Raw genomic sequence first — 16,349 nt, forward strand, 5'->3', positions numbered from 1 at the left:
TTTTTCTGCTGAGCTTTTGCTCCGCGTTGGCGACATCTTTTTTTCCGAATCAGGTCGATAAGCTTTTTGAAGCAAAAAAGGAAAGAAATCCGCGAACAATGGCGGACTCGGCCCCCAAGAAAGCTCTCGTCACGGCAGAGGATCGTGCTGAAAAGCAGAGACTTATCGAGGCAGAGAAGACATACGGGCGTGGCAAGCCAAACTCGGTCAAATCCGCTCGCAACAAGAAGATCCGCGGCGCCATCAAAGAGCAAGAAAACAGACACAAAGACGCCGTATTGAAGGCGAAAGATGCCGAGATCCTTCTCGAGCATGATGCGGGATTTCTAGAAGCAGAAGGAGAACTGGAGAGAACATACAAAGTCCGACAAGATGAGATCAAGGACAGCGTTGGGCTCGAGACCGCAAAGAAAGGCTTTGAGTTGAGGTTGACCGATGCCGGACCGTATCGCGCAGATTATACTCGCAATGGACGCAGTCTTCTGCTGGCGGGACGAAAGGGTCATGTTGCGACAATGGACTGGCGTGACGGTAAGCTCGGCTGCGAGCTTCAGCTGGGTGAAACTGTCCGAGATGCGCGCTGGCTGCACAACAATCAATTCTTCGCCGTCGCGCAGAAGAAATACGTCTACATTTACGACCAGAACGGTGTGGAATTGCACTGTTTGAAGAAGCACCTGGAGCCACTGTTCCTCGAATTTCTGCCCTACCACTTCTTGCTGACCAGTGCTGTAAGTTCATCTAGACCCGGCGCACTCCCAACAAGGCGATTGTGTCTCAAATTGACTTTTCTTCTCCTTTCTCAATCTAGACCATGGCCGGCTTCATCAAATACACGGATACGTCAACCGGACAATTAGTCAACGAGCTACCAACAAAGCTCGGCCGCCCGACCGCTCTCGCTCAGAACCCTTATAATGCTATCATCCACTGCGGACATCAAAATGGTGCAGTGACACTGTGGTCACCCAACTCCCAGACCCCGCTCGTCAAGGCGCTGGTTCATCGTGGACCTGTGAGATCGATCGCCATGGACCGCCAGGGTCGCTACATGGTATCTACCGGGCAGGACCAGAAAATGAATATCTGGGACATTCGCATGTTCAAAGAGGTGCACTCATACTCCTGCTACCAACCCGGTGCTTCGGTCTCTATCAGTGACCGGAACCTGGTCGCCGTCGGCTGGGGCACTCAGGTGAGCGTGTGGAAGGGGCTCTTTGAGGCCGCACAGGCCGATACGGCCAAGGTGCGAAGCCCCTACATGGCGTGGGGTGGCGATGGACAGCGTATTGAGAACCTCCGATGGTGCCCCTTCGAGGATGTCCTCGGTGTGGGCCACGATCAGGGCTTTGCTAGTCTTATCGTTCCGGGCGCTGGTGAACCCAACTTCGATTCGCTCGAGGCCAACCCGTACGAGAATGTCCGACAGCGGCAGGAGGCCGAGGTGCACAGCTTGCTCCACAAGTTGAAGCCGGACATGATTTCACTGGATCCCAACATCATCGGAAAGCTGGACGCGATCAACGACCAGAAAGTTCGGGAAGCTCGCGATCTGGACAAGAAGCCCGAAGATCCGCTCGAGAAACTCAAAAATCGTGGTCGTGGCCGCAACAGTGCCCTGCGAAACTATCTTCGGAAGAAGGGTCGCACCAACGTGATCGACGAGAAGAGACTCAAGGCCGAAGCGCTGCACAAGGAACGAATGGCTCGGAACAAGGACCGTATTCGCCAAGAGCGGCAAGATTTGGGTCCTGCGTTGGCTCGCTTTGCCAAGTAAAGGTACCCCCCCCCATCTTGTATATACTTGTGCTTCACCTGCTTCGCTTCTTGTTTGAGCAACCAGATACCCAGCCGTGGCCCCCGCAAGATTTTCGAGATCTCGAGATCCCAGCGATCCCCCTCTATGGCTGCTGCATTTCAGGCGTTGGAAAGGATGGTGGGAATTCTGTCTCTCTCTCATTTTTTTTCTTTTGCATGTCATTGGTGTGTATAGGGCAGAATTGACTTCTTGGAAGGGAATAAAAGTTTAAGAACCTTGCCGTGTTGGGTCCTGTATCGTTAGCCTCACGTCTCTGCACTCCCGTGTCCATTCCACCTTCATCTGGGATGGAAAATTGAACATTGGATTTGTCTGAATGGAAACGAATTGAATTTACTCCTCCACACTGCCTGACCCCCTGGGCGCACCTTCCTTCCACCGCTTCAGACTCTCCTCATAGGCACCACTGCCTTTCCACGCACTCAGGATCAGGTTGACAATGTGATCCATTCCCTTTCCATGCTTCACCACCGCAAACACGGTGGGACCACCTTCCCGCATCTTCGCCGCATCTCGTTCCATGACCTTGAGATCGGCGCCGACTGCCTCTGCCAGGTCAATCTTGTTGACCACCAACAGGTCCGAGCCTGTGATGCCTGGCCCACCTTTGCGTGGCACCTTATCACCGCCCGCGACATCAATCACGTAGATGATAAAATCGGCCAATTCACGGGAGTAGTTGGCAGCCAAATTATCACCCCCGGATTCAATGAGAAGGAGGTCGGTCTTGAATTGACGTTGCAGGTTCTGGAGGGCCAGCAGATTTGCGCTGATATCCTCGCGAACAGCGGCGTGAGGACATCCGCCCGTTTCAATGGCACGGATTCGCGAAGGAGCAAGCGCTTGTGGCGTGTCAAGAATTCGGCGTCCTCTCTGTATCAAGATCCACGAAGATCATAGATTAGCCCTCTCCGTCCTATCCCCGGGATTTCTACTATCGGAGCTCTATGGCCACGCCGCTCGTAATTTGACATGCGTTGAATCCGAGGCTTGGACTTCAGGACGTTCGTTGCGGGGGAAAGTCATGCTTACCGAGTGAAGATATCATTTGTCACGGCGGCGATATTATATTCATCACGCAGAGCATGGCACAGGGCCAGCATCAGGGCTGTCTTTCCAGATCCGACGGGTCTAGTAGATAGGTGGGTGGTGCGTCAGTCCTCATGGCCATCTCGATCCGTGTGGTATACTTCCTGCCGATAGCGGGGCATACTATGCTCCGCTTCACGGTCTTTTTGGGGGGTAGTACCAAGGGCTGTTCGAGAGATCAAGAGACTTACCCGCCAATGCCGACTGTAAAAGCCCGATCCTTCCAGTCGCGACCCTCGATCAGCGGCATTTCTCGGTTGACGTATGATCCTGGGCCGTCCAAAATCTCGTGCGAGTGGCCATGGCCGTTGAACGGATCATCGTGAGAGTGGCCGATGCCACCGTCGTGTGAGTGGGAGTGAGCCATTTCTATACTCTGCTAGTTTGGAAGGATCGAGTGGTCTTTCTTCTTCTTTTCTTCTCAACGAGAATTGAAAGGAAGAGACGAGGAGTATCTGCAAACGTTGCAATTCAGAGCAAGCTGGCGGGCAAAAAAGAGGGAGGGGGGACATCGTCCGGATAAAGACAAAAAAGGCGCGGGCTGCAGCTGGTGGAGAACGTGCGATAAGGAAGCTGCCGAGAGCTCGAGTCAACTGTCATGATTGAGGAAAAGACTCCACCTTTCGGACAAGGTTCGTGCTGCATCTTGGAACTGCTGGAGCCCAGTCGGCGAGCTCCGTTGGCTCTCGAGCCGACCGAATGAATGTAAATGTGGATGCGAAGGCTGCGTGGATGGCGCAACCCAAAGATGGATTCGAGGATCGGATCAATCGTCATGGAGAAACTATACTGTGAACTTACTGTTTCTGATATTACCACAGCTACTCTAAAGCGCTTCAAGGTACGACACTCTTACTGTGTATCCTTCATGCCATCCTGATAATCAAGATCCTTGTTGAGACTGGACACAAACATAGATATGTCGTATGACGAAAAGGATGATCTTTTAGATAGAGGTTGGAACGTACGCCAATTGACACGCGGCGAGAGGATAATCTTGTGTCAAGGACATCAGAGGCACTTTGGGTGAAATTCTCGATGAACTCAAAAGAGAAGAGAAAAACGAGGAAAGGTGGAGCCTCAATAGAAGCAGAATGCATCGACCGCTTCCCAAGGAGGCATCGTTGATCTACCCAATTCAAGCCTTCTCAATCGTCCACCATGCCTCAGTCCGCCGATTTGGAACACTCTCGCTGAGCCGAGACCCGGACCTGTGGCTCTGGCCGAGAGCTTAAGGAGCCAAGGATACAGTCATCGCTGAGATTGCCCGCGAGCTCGGCGTGTCTCGAACCTGGAGATCCCGAGGCGATTTTGGAATCTCTGAATTTTGCCGTACCGGCCGAAGAGGGACATGCACACTTTAGAGAGGTGATATCAGGTACGCACTACAGCCTGGATGATATGGACTCTCCTAATTTGTGTTCCTATGCGGACCAAAAAAGGTGAAATGGCGGTATATGTGGATTTGCGAACTCAGCAACAGAGAAGTACTGAAAAATCAAAAGGCAGCAGTAAGCCTCCCAATGTCGTCGGAGTCAAAAAAAAACAGGGGGTGCAATCGCTCCGGATCCGCACGCGAGCGCAGTTTCCAAGAACGCAAAGACCGACGCCAGTGCAATCGTCAAATCGGATATCAAGACCTCAACCGAACGATCCCAAGAAAGAAAAGCAACAAGTGAATTGGTGTTCACAAGAACCATGAAGCAACAAGACTCGCAGAAAGTAGAGTACGGCGCTGGCAAGTGATCAAGAACCCTATATTTCATCAAGAGGCCCTATACGTGGCTGGCAGTGCTGTTCGGGGTGTAACAGGCAACGATGGGGGAAAACAGCAGTCACAAAAAGCAAAGGGTAGACGAGTCCAAAAAAAGCATGTGAAACGACGCGATATGTCCGAGCAGCCCCACAAGCAGAGGGCGAAGAAGAGGGAACAGGCAAAACGCTGAAATAAACATAGAGTACATTAGGATCGGGGAAAATAACAAGCAATGAAAGGACACACGCAGAGCTCCGTGTCCATTGCAAGACCTAACCCTGATTTGGCCTCGAGGGTATGAGGACAGACACCCAGCGAGCATCCGATTTGCGCGCTGTCTGGGTGATCATATTATAGCGGCTCGAGAGCCACGATGAACAAGGCCTGTGGAAAGAGATCCAAAGTATGCCCAGCCAAATCACAAACAGATTCTCAACGGATGGAAAATGCTCCGTAAATCCCGGGAATTCAAAGATGCGCCTGGTCTCCAACATATTCAAAGCACGCGTAAGAAGGAAAATAGAGAGCAAAGAGGAACAACGGGCGTGACACAGGTAGCTGGGAGGCTGGGATCAGGCCGCGGCCCCCTTCTGGCGCTTAGGCACTCGAGGGCTGGCCTTGACTTTGCCTGCATTGGGAGGGGCAGTGCCGTTGACTTCACCCCCAGGCCCACCATCCTCAGCCTCCATCTTGACAGTGCTCGCACGCCGCCGCTTGTTCCCGCCAATGTTGGGGCTATTGGTAACTGCAGCTGGAGACGGCTGTACGGCACCCTGCATACCAGGAGGACCAGCTAGATGGCTCTGAGCAGGACTTGCATGGCCCGAGCCGCTCAGGTGAGGCGAGCCCTGAGAACCCGGTAACCCAAGGTGAGCCATTGCCGGGGAGGCAAACTGCGTGGGGCCACCCATACTGGGGTTCCTGGCATTGGGAACCTGCTGCATCCCGGGATTCATCGGTGCCACAAAGCCAGTGTTGGGATTCTGCGGTGGTAGAGAAGCTACCAAATTATGCAGAGCTTCAGGGGGCGAGAACTGAGGATGCTGATGCGAGTACTGGAAAAGCATTTGCATCTGCGAGATAGTCTCGGCGACCTCCAGGAAACCCATGACAGATGTTGGCACGCCATTGGACGTGACCATGGACTCTGGCAGTGTGGGTTGCGTTGGTTGCTTCTGAGCTCGCTTGGCTGAGTTCTTGGAAACTTTCGGACTTTGCTTCTGCTCTGAAAGCTCCAAAGACTGAAGCATACTGCGCGGAATGAATTCATTGTGATTCGTGACTGTGATGTCCAGCATCTCAATCTTGTTCGCCACATCGAAGTGAGCACGGAGTTGGCCACGAGTGAAAAGCTGGAAGAATGTATTAGCTGCTATCATGAGAATTTCCCTACGCTGTGGCGTGGAAGCTCCATACCTGACAATCGTTCGTGAACCAGTAGATGAATGAGGTCCGCGCGCTCTCAACCATGTGCCCGCCCTGAGGCATGTCCCGTTCTCGAGCCCCCTCTACTACCATTTGAATCTGACTAATACCGCTAGTGTATTGAGTCATGTAGTATCGTGCCAGGGCGGGTGTTGATATTTCGAACTGTTTGGACCCGACTTGAGGATTCCATACACCCTGCCGCAAAACACCCCCGGGGGCGAAAAATTTGTCGACAAAAGACTGCCAATACAGGAGATCGTGTGCCTCACCACGGCTCTATGAATTGGTTAGTCGCGAAATTGGATACAAGCCAACTTAGGCAGGTAGATTTCCCATACCTGGAAACCGCTTAAATGCTCTGCATAGGCATGCAAGCTGAGGATGCTTGCTCCCTGGCGATTCATTCTTTGCTGCATCATCAAGGCGGCGTTCTGTTGCTGCTGGACTTTCAACTGGGCTTCTTGAGCAGTCATCGGTTGTCCCGGCTGTGGGCCTTGCTGGCCAGGCATACCGTGCTGGGGTGGTCCGTGTGGACCCGGGTGACCTGGCTGAGGTCCTGGTTGCGATGTTTGCGGCAGCTGCTGCGGCTGTGGATTGGGCGTGGCCTGGGCCTGCTGTGGTCCTCCTTGGGGCTGTTGAGGTTGATTTGCGGGAGGCTGAGCAGTTTGGTTTGGTTGAGGAGTCCCGTTCTGCTGTGGTGGGCCGTGTTGAGATTGAGGGGTGGCACCTTGGGCTTCATGCATGTTCGGAGGCTGCGCTGAGCCACGCTGCGGTGTGTGTTGGCCCCCCTGGGCATTGTTGGCTTGTGCCTGTGCCTGTGCCTGGGCCTGGGCCTGAGCCTGAGCTTGTGCCTGTGCCTGTGCTTGAGCTTGAGCCTGGGCCTGCTGCTGCGCTTGATGTGCCTGGGCCTGCTGCAGTGCAAAGAGCTGTTGCTGCTGCTGCTGGAGGTTGGGGGGTTGACCATGAGAGACCTGCTGTTGGAGATGCATCATGGCATTGACAGGTCGCATGCCACCAGGATTTCCTTGCATCGCAGCCAACTGGGCAGCACTCACGCCTTGAGTGCCGTTAGGTAGAGATACAGGCATTCCATGTTGCTGCTGTGCCTGCTGTTGTGCCTGTTGTGCCTGTGCCTGCTGCTGTTGCTGGATTATCATGCGTTGTCGGAGGTATTGCTGATGTTGTTGTTGCTGATGAAGTAACTGGGGATTATTTGCGACTGTCAAAAGCCTCACGTCAGTAAGCGCATACAATCTATGAGGAAGGATGGCCGTCGAAGACACTCATAAAAGATGAAAGGCCACGCGAATCTTGACTTGGGCAGCTGTCTGCGATGCTTGCGGTATGACAAATCATATGGAGAGAAAGCCCAACGACCGGTTGAGGAAAGTACTCACAGTTTTGCGGGAACGCTTGCTGTTGGAACATGTGCGCCTGTGTCGGGGTCAAATGGGAAAGAGCGTGGGCATTTGGCATTGGTCCACCGGGACCCGCGGTCCCAGCGCCTGGCGGCATTCCACCCATCATGGGTCCTGCTTGGCTCACTTGAGGTCCTCCTGGGCCGGAGACCCCAGGGTGCATTTGCTGAACCATAGCTGGTCCTGGGTGTCCAGCGTTGGGATGTTGGGCGGCCATTGGGTGATGGCCGGGGGGAATTCCATGCGGCGGCATGCCTTGATGGGCAGGAAACGATTGCGCCATCATCATTGCTTAACAGGCGGAGATCACCGCAGAGTTGTCCCTTCGAGCGCGTGAAGTTGCGACCGCAGCGATAGCGCAACTCAAGCTGGCAACTCAAAAGGCTAGCGCGCCTGGGAGAGAGTTCTCAATGACAGAATTCCGTCGGTCGGTCGGTCACGGTGCGGCGTTTTTTGGTTGTGAAAAGACGCGAGAGCGCAACGCATCGAATTTCGATTCAACCCCAGTTGTATACCTGTTCCACCTGGAGAAAGGATCTTGTATGGCCTGAAGGCTGGTGTCAGTGAATGGGTCGATGGCGTGGATCTTAGCACCCGCTTTAGTTACGTGAGGTCTGGGGAGAAGAGGGGACGGAAGTCAAGACTGGGACGAGATCGATCAATAGGGAGGCGTGGAGGGGCTGGGCTGATATCGACGGGCTGGACCGGACGATCCTCAAAGGGTCTGGAAAGGAATCCGACAGTGTTGAAAGTCACCACGTACAATTCTCGCAGGTTACGGTCGGCCAAGAACGAAGTGGTTAAAGGGGACGGCTATCGCGAGCGCCCGTACGGTCAGGGAATGAGGGTGATCGCCCGGTGGGAGCGAAGATGAAACTGGGGACGGAGACTCCGGCTCCGAGGGTAGAGGATGTAACCGACCAGTTGAATGTCACGATGAGCGGTAACAAAGCCACTCAAGGGCCGTCCAACTCAGATGGATGCTCAAGGAGACAAGCCTCGTTAATTTCAGGACTTTGATCGGGTTATCAGTCACGAAAGCGCTCTTCATCGACACCTCGGGCGGGTTTTTTCGCGCGTCTTTGGGCCAGTGATGGCAATACTCTCACGCTAGCCTCATTGGGATATCACGTGATAGATGTGTATTTCAGGCGCTTTTTTTTTCTCTCCCTCTTGAAATTGTTCATGATCTTGAGAATCACTATCTCAATCTTCTAGACAGACGTCTTCGGCTCCATACCATAATGACGGTTGGAGCCCAACAGCCTGGCGAAAAGATGACGGTGTGAAATCAAGCGTTACCATCACCCATCAGTTGCAGGCTCGCAAAAATACCAATTGGTAAGTCTCTCGTAGATCCTCTGCCTTTCCCCCCGGTTCAAGGATGACAACCCATCTTTACTTCTTTACCCACCAAATCGACCATGACGAGAGAGTTCGGACCTTCCCTTCCCGGTTGGTCTGCTACTTGCCAGTATATTTTGTCTGAGAACCAATTTCCAACTTGATCGAGTTGAGACTACAAAACTTGTCGAATATGTGTGCTAACCGAAGCGTTGCCCACAGTTTCTGTTTCCGCCAAGCTTTGGACGAGTCCATCGCTAGCATTTGAGATCTTAGATTTTCGTCTTATAACTAGCCTAATGTCTACCGACGTCTCGTTTTTTACATCCATTTACAATTTTCATCGACTCGTAGCCGTGCTTGTTCTCAGATTCAATCCTGACATATTCCGTTTCTGCCCTAGATCACATCTCTCGTTTGGATAGATTGGGGAAATGTAGGATATTAGAATTCCCCTATCTCGATCATTAAATAACTACCTTCGACCTATGCGCATCCCATCACCTGTAGCTTGCTTCTTATGACTATCTCCAAATTAGTAGGAACGGCTGAGAACCGTTTGTTCCTTGGAATGCGGACAACAACTGGTACGTACGCCAGCGCGGCCGCCAGAAATGCTGACGTCCCGTTATACCTACAAAGACTATGATCAAGCCACAGCTAGTTTCCTTCTGCATCTCGCCCTGCTGAGTACCTTTGCTAGGCAGGTGGTTCTGCGTTCTTCAAGAAGACATGTGCAGACTCTCGATGTCACTGACAACATTGACAAATTAGGTTCCGCTATCCATGAGCTGCACGAGCCAAGTTACTTTGAAAGTGTATTTTGTCAAAAAAATTGATTCCTAGTGCCCAGTATCCACTGTCAACCTTAGTCTTACTACTATGATGACTATGCACTATGCATTATACACATTATTGACCTATAGATTTCCGCACTCAGGATTGCCTGAAGAAGTTCTGTCGCAATCCGTCCTCTTCAGTGCCACCTGCTGAAGGAAACGGTCCAGATGCCAGGCCGATAAGAGTCACGTGATATATACGTTTCCTATCGCAGGAGGAAGAAGTTGCTCCTTCGAAAGGTGCATCGACGTTTGCTGGAGTGAGTGATATTGCCCGATGCCCCGGATGAATCCGTCAATACCTCAGGTATGGCGATCCATCGCACGCCCATGCCGCTTTGTCGCGCGTCGTCGGCACCCCGTCTATGTGCGACACTTTCATTTATCCCGCCAGTGGCTCTCGGCACCACCCAACGACCCGCGAAACGAAACAACACCCATACCGGAAATTGAAGATGTGGTAGACAATACTCCGTCATCTAACGAGAATGTGAATGACATTTCCTCCGATGCGTCACCTCCCACTCTCGGAAGATCTGGGAGGCCGATGTCAAGACCTTATGGATCTGCCGTTCGGAGAGCCTTGAGAAATAGGCAATCCGATCAGCAACAACAGCAACACCAAAAAGGATCAGTTGTGGCAACGATTCCCGACTGGTTTCGAGACCATAATGTTATCATCTCTGACCCCCCGGCTCGTTCGGGACATGCGCGACCTCGATTCAATGTTGTGATTCGTGACACAGAGGCAAATTCAAAGTCAGATGGGGGATCCAAAGAACATATGGCGTCTGGTGGCCGCGGCGATGATCCCTCGGCAGCGGGAGGTCCCAGTGAATCCGAGCCTCGATATGCGCTGGCAGAGGCAATCTGGGACGAATTGGTAGTATCCGCCAAGGCGGGCCTCAGACTTCCGCCGGTTGAGTACGCAGGTGAACCGCCGGCCAAGAAGGCACACTTGGTGCTACAGTTTCCCGGGCCGGATGGGATCAATTTCTTAGACGCAGTGGTGCAGAAGATGGCTAATCAGCTTCATGCTGACTTGGTGACACTCAATGCGCAGGATATTGCTCAGCTTCTCAGCGAACAAGATCTTGCTGAGGCTGGCGCGACGTCCGCCATTCGCTCCCTGGGCTACGAGGTTTACCAGCCTCCAGCCACCGCCTGGCCCGAACCCAGCGAGGGCGAGATAGAGGCTGATGATGATATGACAGAATTTACGACTGCGCAAGGGATTCGTCCAGAAGTGAGTACTCCGCGGTTTATCACAATTGAAGCCAGTCGAGACTCGGGCGATGTCCCGCTGCCGAATTGGCTGGGACTGAAGTCGCTTGTGGCTTCGATCAATGGGCAATCGGACCACGAAGCTGGAGGGATGCGAGGATCTGGGCAGCGCACGGAGGCACGGTGGGTTCGTCTTCTCAATGAGGTACTCTTGTCGGCCAGTCAATCCAGGATTCCATCCCAGCCCGTATCTGAGGCATCATCAGAAACGTCTGTAACAGAGACCGAAACCAAGAAGCCTGTTTTGTCGCGCGACTTGATTGTGCACGTTCAAGACTACCGGGATATTCAAAGCTCGAGAGAGGGTGCCAGAGTCATATCGCTTCTCCAAAAAGTCATCCAAGATCATCGACGTGCAGGCTCAAGGGTGCTTCTAGTCGGCAGTATGTCACAGGACTTGCTTCTTTCGGCGCCTCAAGACGGCTCCAGGATGCTACAACACGTGGTCGATGATAGCTTCTCCAAGACGTTGGTGGTCATCCCCGCCATGGACGCGAAGACGGCATCGAAAGTTTTCGCAGAGGATTCGAAAAATCGAACAATGGACATCAATATCCGCCATCTTCAGAACATGCTCCGCTTCCGTACTCATGAACGGTCATTGGCTGTGAATGACGAGATTTTCAAGAGCCGTTCTTGGCCGATGGACGCGACAGTTATCAAGCAGTCTGGTATCCGAGATCGTTTCTGGTCATACAATCAAGTACACTGGGTGTCCACACTTGCTCTTGGGAGCGCAGAGCCCAATGAATCACTAGGGTTTGAGCATATTCGACGCGGCATCGAGTTGATGGAAAAGGGAGATCGAGTCACCAGCGACTGGTTGCAAGCTAAAACGTCCACCACAAAGGAATCTACTCGTGGGCAAAGCCGAGAGCAATTGCTAGCTTCATTACGCAAGACGTGCAATGCGCACGAAAAGAAGCTACTCAACGGCGTGGTCGATGCGCAGAGCATCCGAACCACCTTCGCTGACGTACACGTACCCTCCGAGACTGTGGACGCCCTGAAGACCTTAACCTCGTTGTCTCTTGTTCGACCTGAGGCATTTACGTACGGAGTCTTGGCAACCGACAAAATCCCAGGTCTCCTTCTCTACGGCCCCCCGGGTACTGGCAAGACGCTACTAGCCAAGGCTGTTGCACGCGAGAGCGGCGCCACTGTACTAGAGGTGAGTGGATCCGACATCTACGATATGTATGTGGGCGAAGGTGAAAAGAACGTGAAAGCCATTTTCACGTTGGCGAAGAAGCTGAGCCCGTGTGTGGTGTTCATTGATGAAGCCGATGCCATTTTCTGCTCTCGAACTGGAGCCAGTAACCGCACCTCTCATCGCGAATTGATCAACCAATTCCTTCGTGAATGGGACGGTTTGAACGACATGTCTGCACTGATCATGGTTGCCACGAACCGGCCCTTTGATCTCGATGATGCTGTTTTGCGACGTCTAGCACGAAGACTTCTCGTGGACCTCCCTACTGAGCAAGATCGCGAAGCTATTCTCAAGATTCACCTCAAGGGGGAACAACTCGACTCTAGTGTCGATCTGGCCGAGCTGGCACGACTGACGCCCCTCTACTCTGGCTCTGACTTGAAGAACCTGTCAGTTGCGGCGGCTCTGGCCTGCGTGCGCGAAGAAAATCAAGCCGCCGCACAACACCAGGGCGAGGAGCCATACCAATATCCTGCCCGCCGTACTCTCACTCGCACTCACTTTGACCGTGGGATGGAAGAGATCAGTGCATCAATCAGCGAGGACATGTCTTCACTCTCTGCAATCCGCAAGTTTGATGAGCAGTTTGGTGATCGGAAGGGTCGACGCCAGAAAAGTCCAGGGTGGGGATTTATTGTACCATCTACTGAAGAGTCCACGACCGAGACGGCGCGTGTTCGCAGATGAGGGTGGTCCACGGCACCGCAATTTGATTCCCCTTCCCTTTTTCTGTATTATTAGTGCTACGATAGACATGTACCAATATTCACAATGTGTAAATATGAGATCATCCAGATCTGTGAGAAGAATGACGACTGAGCGCCGTCTTGCTGTGAAACCGTTCGCCCTTGGCCGACCTCTGATGGGAGACTTCTTCATCTTCCATAGGCTGGAGTTCCTTCCACGATATCTTGATCGTACTCAAACATGATAAGCCGCCTCCTATTCTGGGCTTGATAGGTGCCCAGGAGAGCTACTGCAGATAGTCTTTGATACTTCCCGAGCGAACAAGGCCGGATTCGAATGGGTACCGTAGATCTATAGGATTAACCTCAGGTGTAGAGACACCCATGTGAGACCGGGGAGAAGTGAGAGAGGTGTATAGGATGCAGAGCATCAATATCCTGTTGACAGAGGCCGAGTAGTATACCTCCTATTGCCTAAGCGTCCTGCCACTAATCACGAGTTATAGCCACTCCCGAGTCGTATCCCAACAATGACCGTGTTGCAGGGTGCGACCGGGTGAAATTCTCCAATGTAATGAAAACTTTTAACGTGTTTCATGCCCTTGGGTACTAGCTGGAGGTCTCAAGACTGGAACCACAAAGTCAAAGACAACTGCAATGATGACGTTATTTGAGATTTATTCAAGAACAACCTTATCCGTCACATTAAGTGTGGCATACGTATTTCGCGACCACAGTCACGGTTTCTCCTGACCAGAACCAAGCTCAAGAAGCCTAGGTAAGCATGAGATAATACACTATTCCGTAGTTTGAATTAGCATGTCAGGCTAGAATTCATAGTTTGATTGGTCGAGGGGGGCCAATTAGGTGGACATTACAGATGATCATCATGACAGGGTCATTCGTTCATATGATGTCGGATCTTAGTGCCCATTATTTAATGAGGTACAGAAAGAGCATATAGGATGTACTTCAATATATACTTACCGAGGCTTGGGTGTAGCTCACTGACGGGGTGTTATATAGTTAGGTATCAATATTGATATGGAGCAGCTGATCGCGGTGTCTAGATATTTTCTGATCTAAACCCAAAACAGTAGGACCTAGGTTCTTTGTTGATTGTGAGATTACTGTCTGGGTTTGATTGCCTTTCACGGCTGTAGTATAAGTGCCGTATCTCTTGATTACTTGACTATTGGACAGTCATAGACCGAAGAAGAATATAATTCAGTGATGAGAGTGACAGGAAAGAGGAATCATTCTTGTTAAACTAAAAACTGGAATATTTCTAACCGCACTCAACTAATACCTCTACCGATACTCAAATGGTAGATTGTGATGAATCAGAATACAGATAGCAGAGAAGTGTTGGACAACCGGGACTTCACTACTACGATATCATGTGAGTAGTAATCAAAGGTCAATGACCTTGATAGCAGCAGCAGTGTAGAGTGTAGACGATAGAAAGTAAAGGTGATGAACCCCATGACGACACTGCCCAAGTGAGTCTGTTGACCAGGCACGTGCCCCCCGACCTCCCGCGCGCTCAGTCGCTTCGTCCCCACTGGTGGACCTGCACCCGCCACGATCGGCAAACCTTGACTGCTTCAAAGCACCAGAACTGCCACAGTCTGGAACCAACCTGATTCTACAAATCTGTGATTCCTCCTCTTTCTTGCCAGCTCCAGCATCACCCAGAGAGCAGAAAAGTGGAGCGGCTTCTATTGCCGACTCCCTCAGTAAACAAAAACAGCAGGCCTGCCCTCATCCATCACTGGCCCCGCTCGATTTTCCACTCCTCCCACCAGCTTTCCGTCTCGCGACCATCCTACAATCCCCGCGTTCCTATTCGAGACCAAAAGGTCGCCTCCAGAAGCCACGGTATCACATATCTCGCGACATAAGAGATACCCGTGAGCCAAATGTCTCTGGAAAACCGTGACGAAGCCGTCCGAGAGGTCAAGCTCTTCGTCCGTCGCATCGTGCGAAACGACTGGGCTTTTGACTCAACACTGTATGCGGACGGAAACCGGCCAGGGCCTTCAACCTCGACCACCTTGACAGATGGGACCCTCTGTGAGGGCCGCCAGGTGGTAGAATGGCGATGCAGGGAATTCGATAGTGCGGGCTCGGAACTGGAACCGCAATCCTCCGACCAAAGCGATTCAGATGTGCAGTCACCTGCTAGGGACCAAGGAATTGAACGGCGTCGCAGGCATCGTCGCCGAATGGACAATGAAATGGCCTGGAATGAGGGATTGCGAATGTGGATGGCCCGACGTGACGAGTGGACCGGCGCAAGGACGCAGCGGCAGCTCCGCGCAAAGGATCGGAAGCGCAAGCTTGACACCTCACAAAGGCAAACCCAGCCAACCGAGTCTTCTGGCGAGGGCACTGAGACTGGCGTCGAGGGCTCTTCACTCAATGTCGCCCTGAACCCGAGGGAGGCCAATGATCATGGCTCGCTGGTAAATAAGACCGAAACGAATCTTTCGATCTCCGACAAGAATGGGGCCGAGGCACAACAGGCCCACCGGCAGCCAGAGAAAGAGCACCCCAGCGCACAAGATGAGGAGGCAAAAAGTTGCAAGGAGCCCACCGCAACCAGCGTCACCGAGCCGGAACAGGCCCCTGGCGAAACACCCCGCCTGAATGGAGCCCAGGTCGATTTCCAGGACTCAGGCAATGAGCAGGACTCCGATCAGGAGGAGGAGCTGGATGAGCCTCTTGTTCCGGTTGCTCCTCCATTCATTCCGTCTTCAAATCCAGTTCGCGCCACGATCACCCCCACCATCTACCCCTCAATTTACTCCAAGGTGGTCGTACAAGGCCTGACGCCGACCGTCCCCATCAATCTGGCAGATTTGACCAAGGCCATGGTCCAAGGGTGGAAATCAGATGGCCAGTGGCCACCTAAACCGGCGGTGTCATCCATTGTTCTTCAAGATGACGCTTCGGTTCCAAAGAAAGTGCCAGACTCTTCTGCCGGAGCGGCACCGACACGGCGAAAGAACAGCATCACTAATGCTATGCGCAAGGTGTTCCACATGGGCACTCACCCATTCCATCGTCGTGGCTCAACGGGCCAAGATTCTGGTGCCGGGAATCACAATGCCAACGGAGCCGCTATTTGAAGTTTTTGACTTAAAAATCCAGCCCCTGATGCCTGGCAGCGGCCAGGCTTTCTTCACGAGTTATGATAGAGTATGTCTCTCATGTGTGTTTATGTTGGCACGGTCACGTTCTTACCTGTCGCCTCTCTGCGCAATGCATTGGGTATGGTTTCTGCTCGCATCTGCGGTGTCTGGACTATGAAGTATCTTGTCGTTTTCCCCCTTGGGATTCCGGGCGCAGGGGGAGGGGCATGATGATATATGTGTTGTGATCCAATGTGGGCGGTTATCTTTACAACAGGCTGGCCCAAGGGTGTAACCCATACGGACTTCGACGCTTGTGAATCTAATACCTAAGGA

General features: G+C 52.5%; 6 protein-coding genes across 6 annotated transcripts; 3 read left to right on the forward strand and 3 right to left on the reverse strand.

The window, feature by feature from the left end:
* Window positions 1–98: 98 nt before the first annotated feature.
* POX_a01241 (putative U3 small nucleolar RNA-associated protein 7) lies at window positions 99–1,777 on the forward strand (the record flags this gene model as incomplete). Its single annotated transcript, XM_050110171.1, has 2 exons — window positions 99–731; window positions 812–1,777. 2 exons carry the CDS (start codon window positions 99–101, stop codon window positions 1,775–1,777), a joined length of 1,599 nt encoding a protein of 532 aa, XP_049973939.1.
* A 375-nt stretch (window positions 1,778–2,152) lies between these two features.
* On the reverse strand, window positions 2,153–3,275 carry POX_a01242 (putative urease accessory protein ureG-like; the record flags this gene model as incomplete). Its single annotated transcript, XM_050110172.1, has 3 exons — window positions 2,153–2,690; window positions 2,852–2,950; window positions 3,100–3,275. 3 exons carry the CDS (start codon window positions 3,273–3,275, stop codon window positions 2,153–2,155), a joined length of 813 nt encoding a protein of 270 aa, XP_049973940.1.
* A 1,961-nt stretch (window positions 3,276–5,236) lies between these two features.
* Window positions 5,237–7,796, reverse strand: POX_a01243 (Transcriptional activator ptaB; the record flags this gene model as incomplete). Its single annotated transcript, XM_050110173.1, has 4 exons — window positions 5,237–6,016; window positions 6,081–6,368; window positions 6,431–7,311; window positions 7,490–7,796. The coding sequence occupies 4 exons, from the start codon at window positions 7,794–7,796 to the stop codon at window positions 5,237–5,239; spliced, it is 2,256 nt and encodes a 751-aa protein (XP_049973941.1).
* A 1,178-nt stretch (window positions 7,797–8,974) lies between these two features.
* Window positions 8,975–9,118, reverse strand: POX_a01244 (uncharacterized protein; the record flags this gene model as incomplete). Its single annotated transcript, XM_050110174.1, has 1 exon — window positions 8,975–9,118. One exon carries the CDS (start codon window positions 9,116–9,118, stop codon window positions 8,975–8,977), a length of 144 nt encoding a protein of 47 aa, XP_049973942.1.
* Window positions 9,119–9,970: 852 nt separating this feature from the next.
* On the forward strand, window positions 9,971–12,877 carry POX_a01245 (uncharacterized protein; the record flags this gene model as incomplete). The annotated part of the gene is made up of 1 exon (XM_050110175.1): window positions 9,971–12,877. One exon carries the CDS (start codon window positions 9,971–9,973, stop codon window positions 12,875–12,877), a length of 2,907 nt encoding a protein of 968 aa, XP_049973943.1.
* Window positions 12,878–14,798: 1,921 nt separating this feature from the next.
* Window positions 14,799–16,010, forward strand: POX_a01246 (uncharacterized protein; the record flags this gene model as incomplete). The annotated part of the gene is made up of 1 exon (XM_050110176.1): window positions 14,799–16,010. The coding sequence occupies one exon, from the start codon at window positions 14,799–14,801 to the stop codon at window positions 16,008–16,010; it is 1,212 nt and encodes a 403-aa protein (XP_049973944.1).
* Window positions 16,011–16,349: the final 339 nt, after the last annotated feature.

This window comes from Penicillium oxalicum, chromosome I, assembly GCF_001723175.1.
Source record: "Penicillium oxalicum strain HP7-1 chromosome I, whole genome shotgun sequence".
Classification (NCBI taxonomy): Eukaryota; Fungi; Ascomycota; class Eurotiomycetes; order Eurotiales; family Aspergillaceae; genus Penicillium; species Penicillium oxalicum.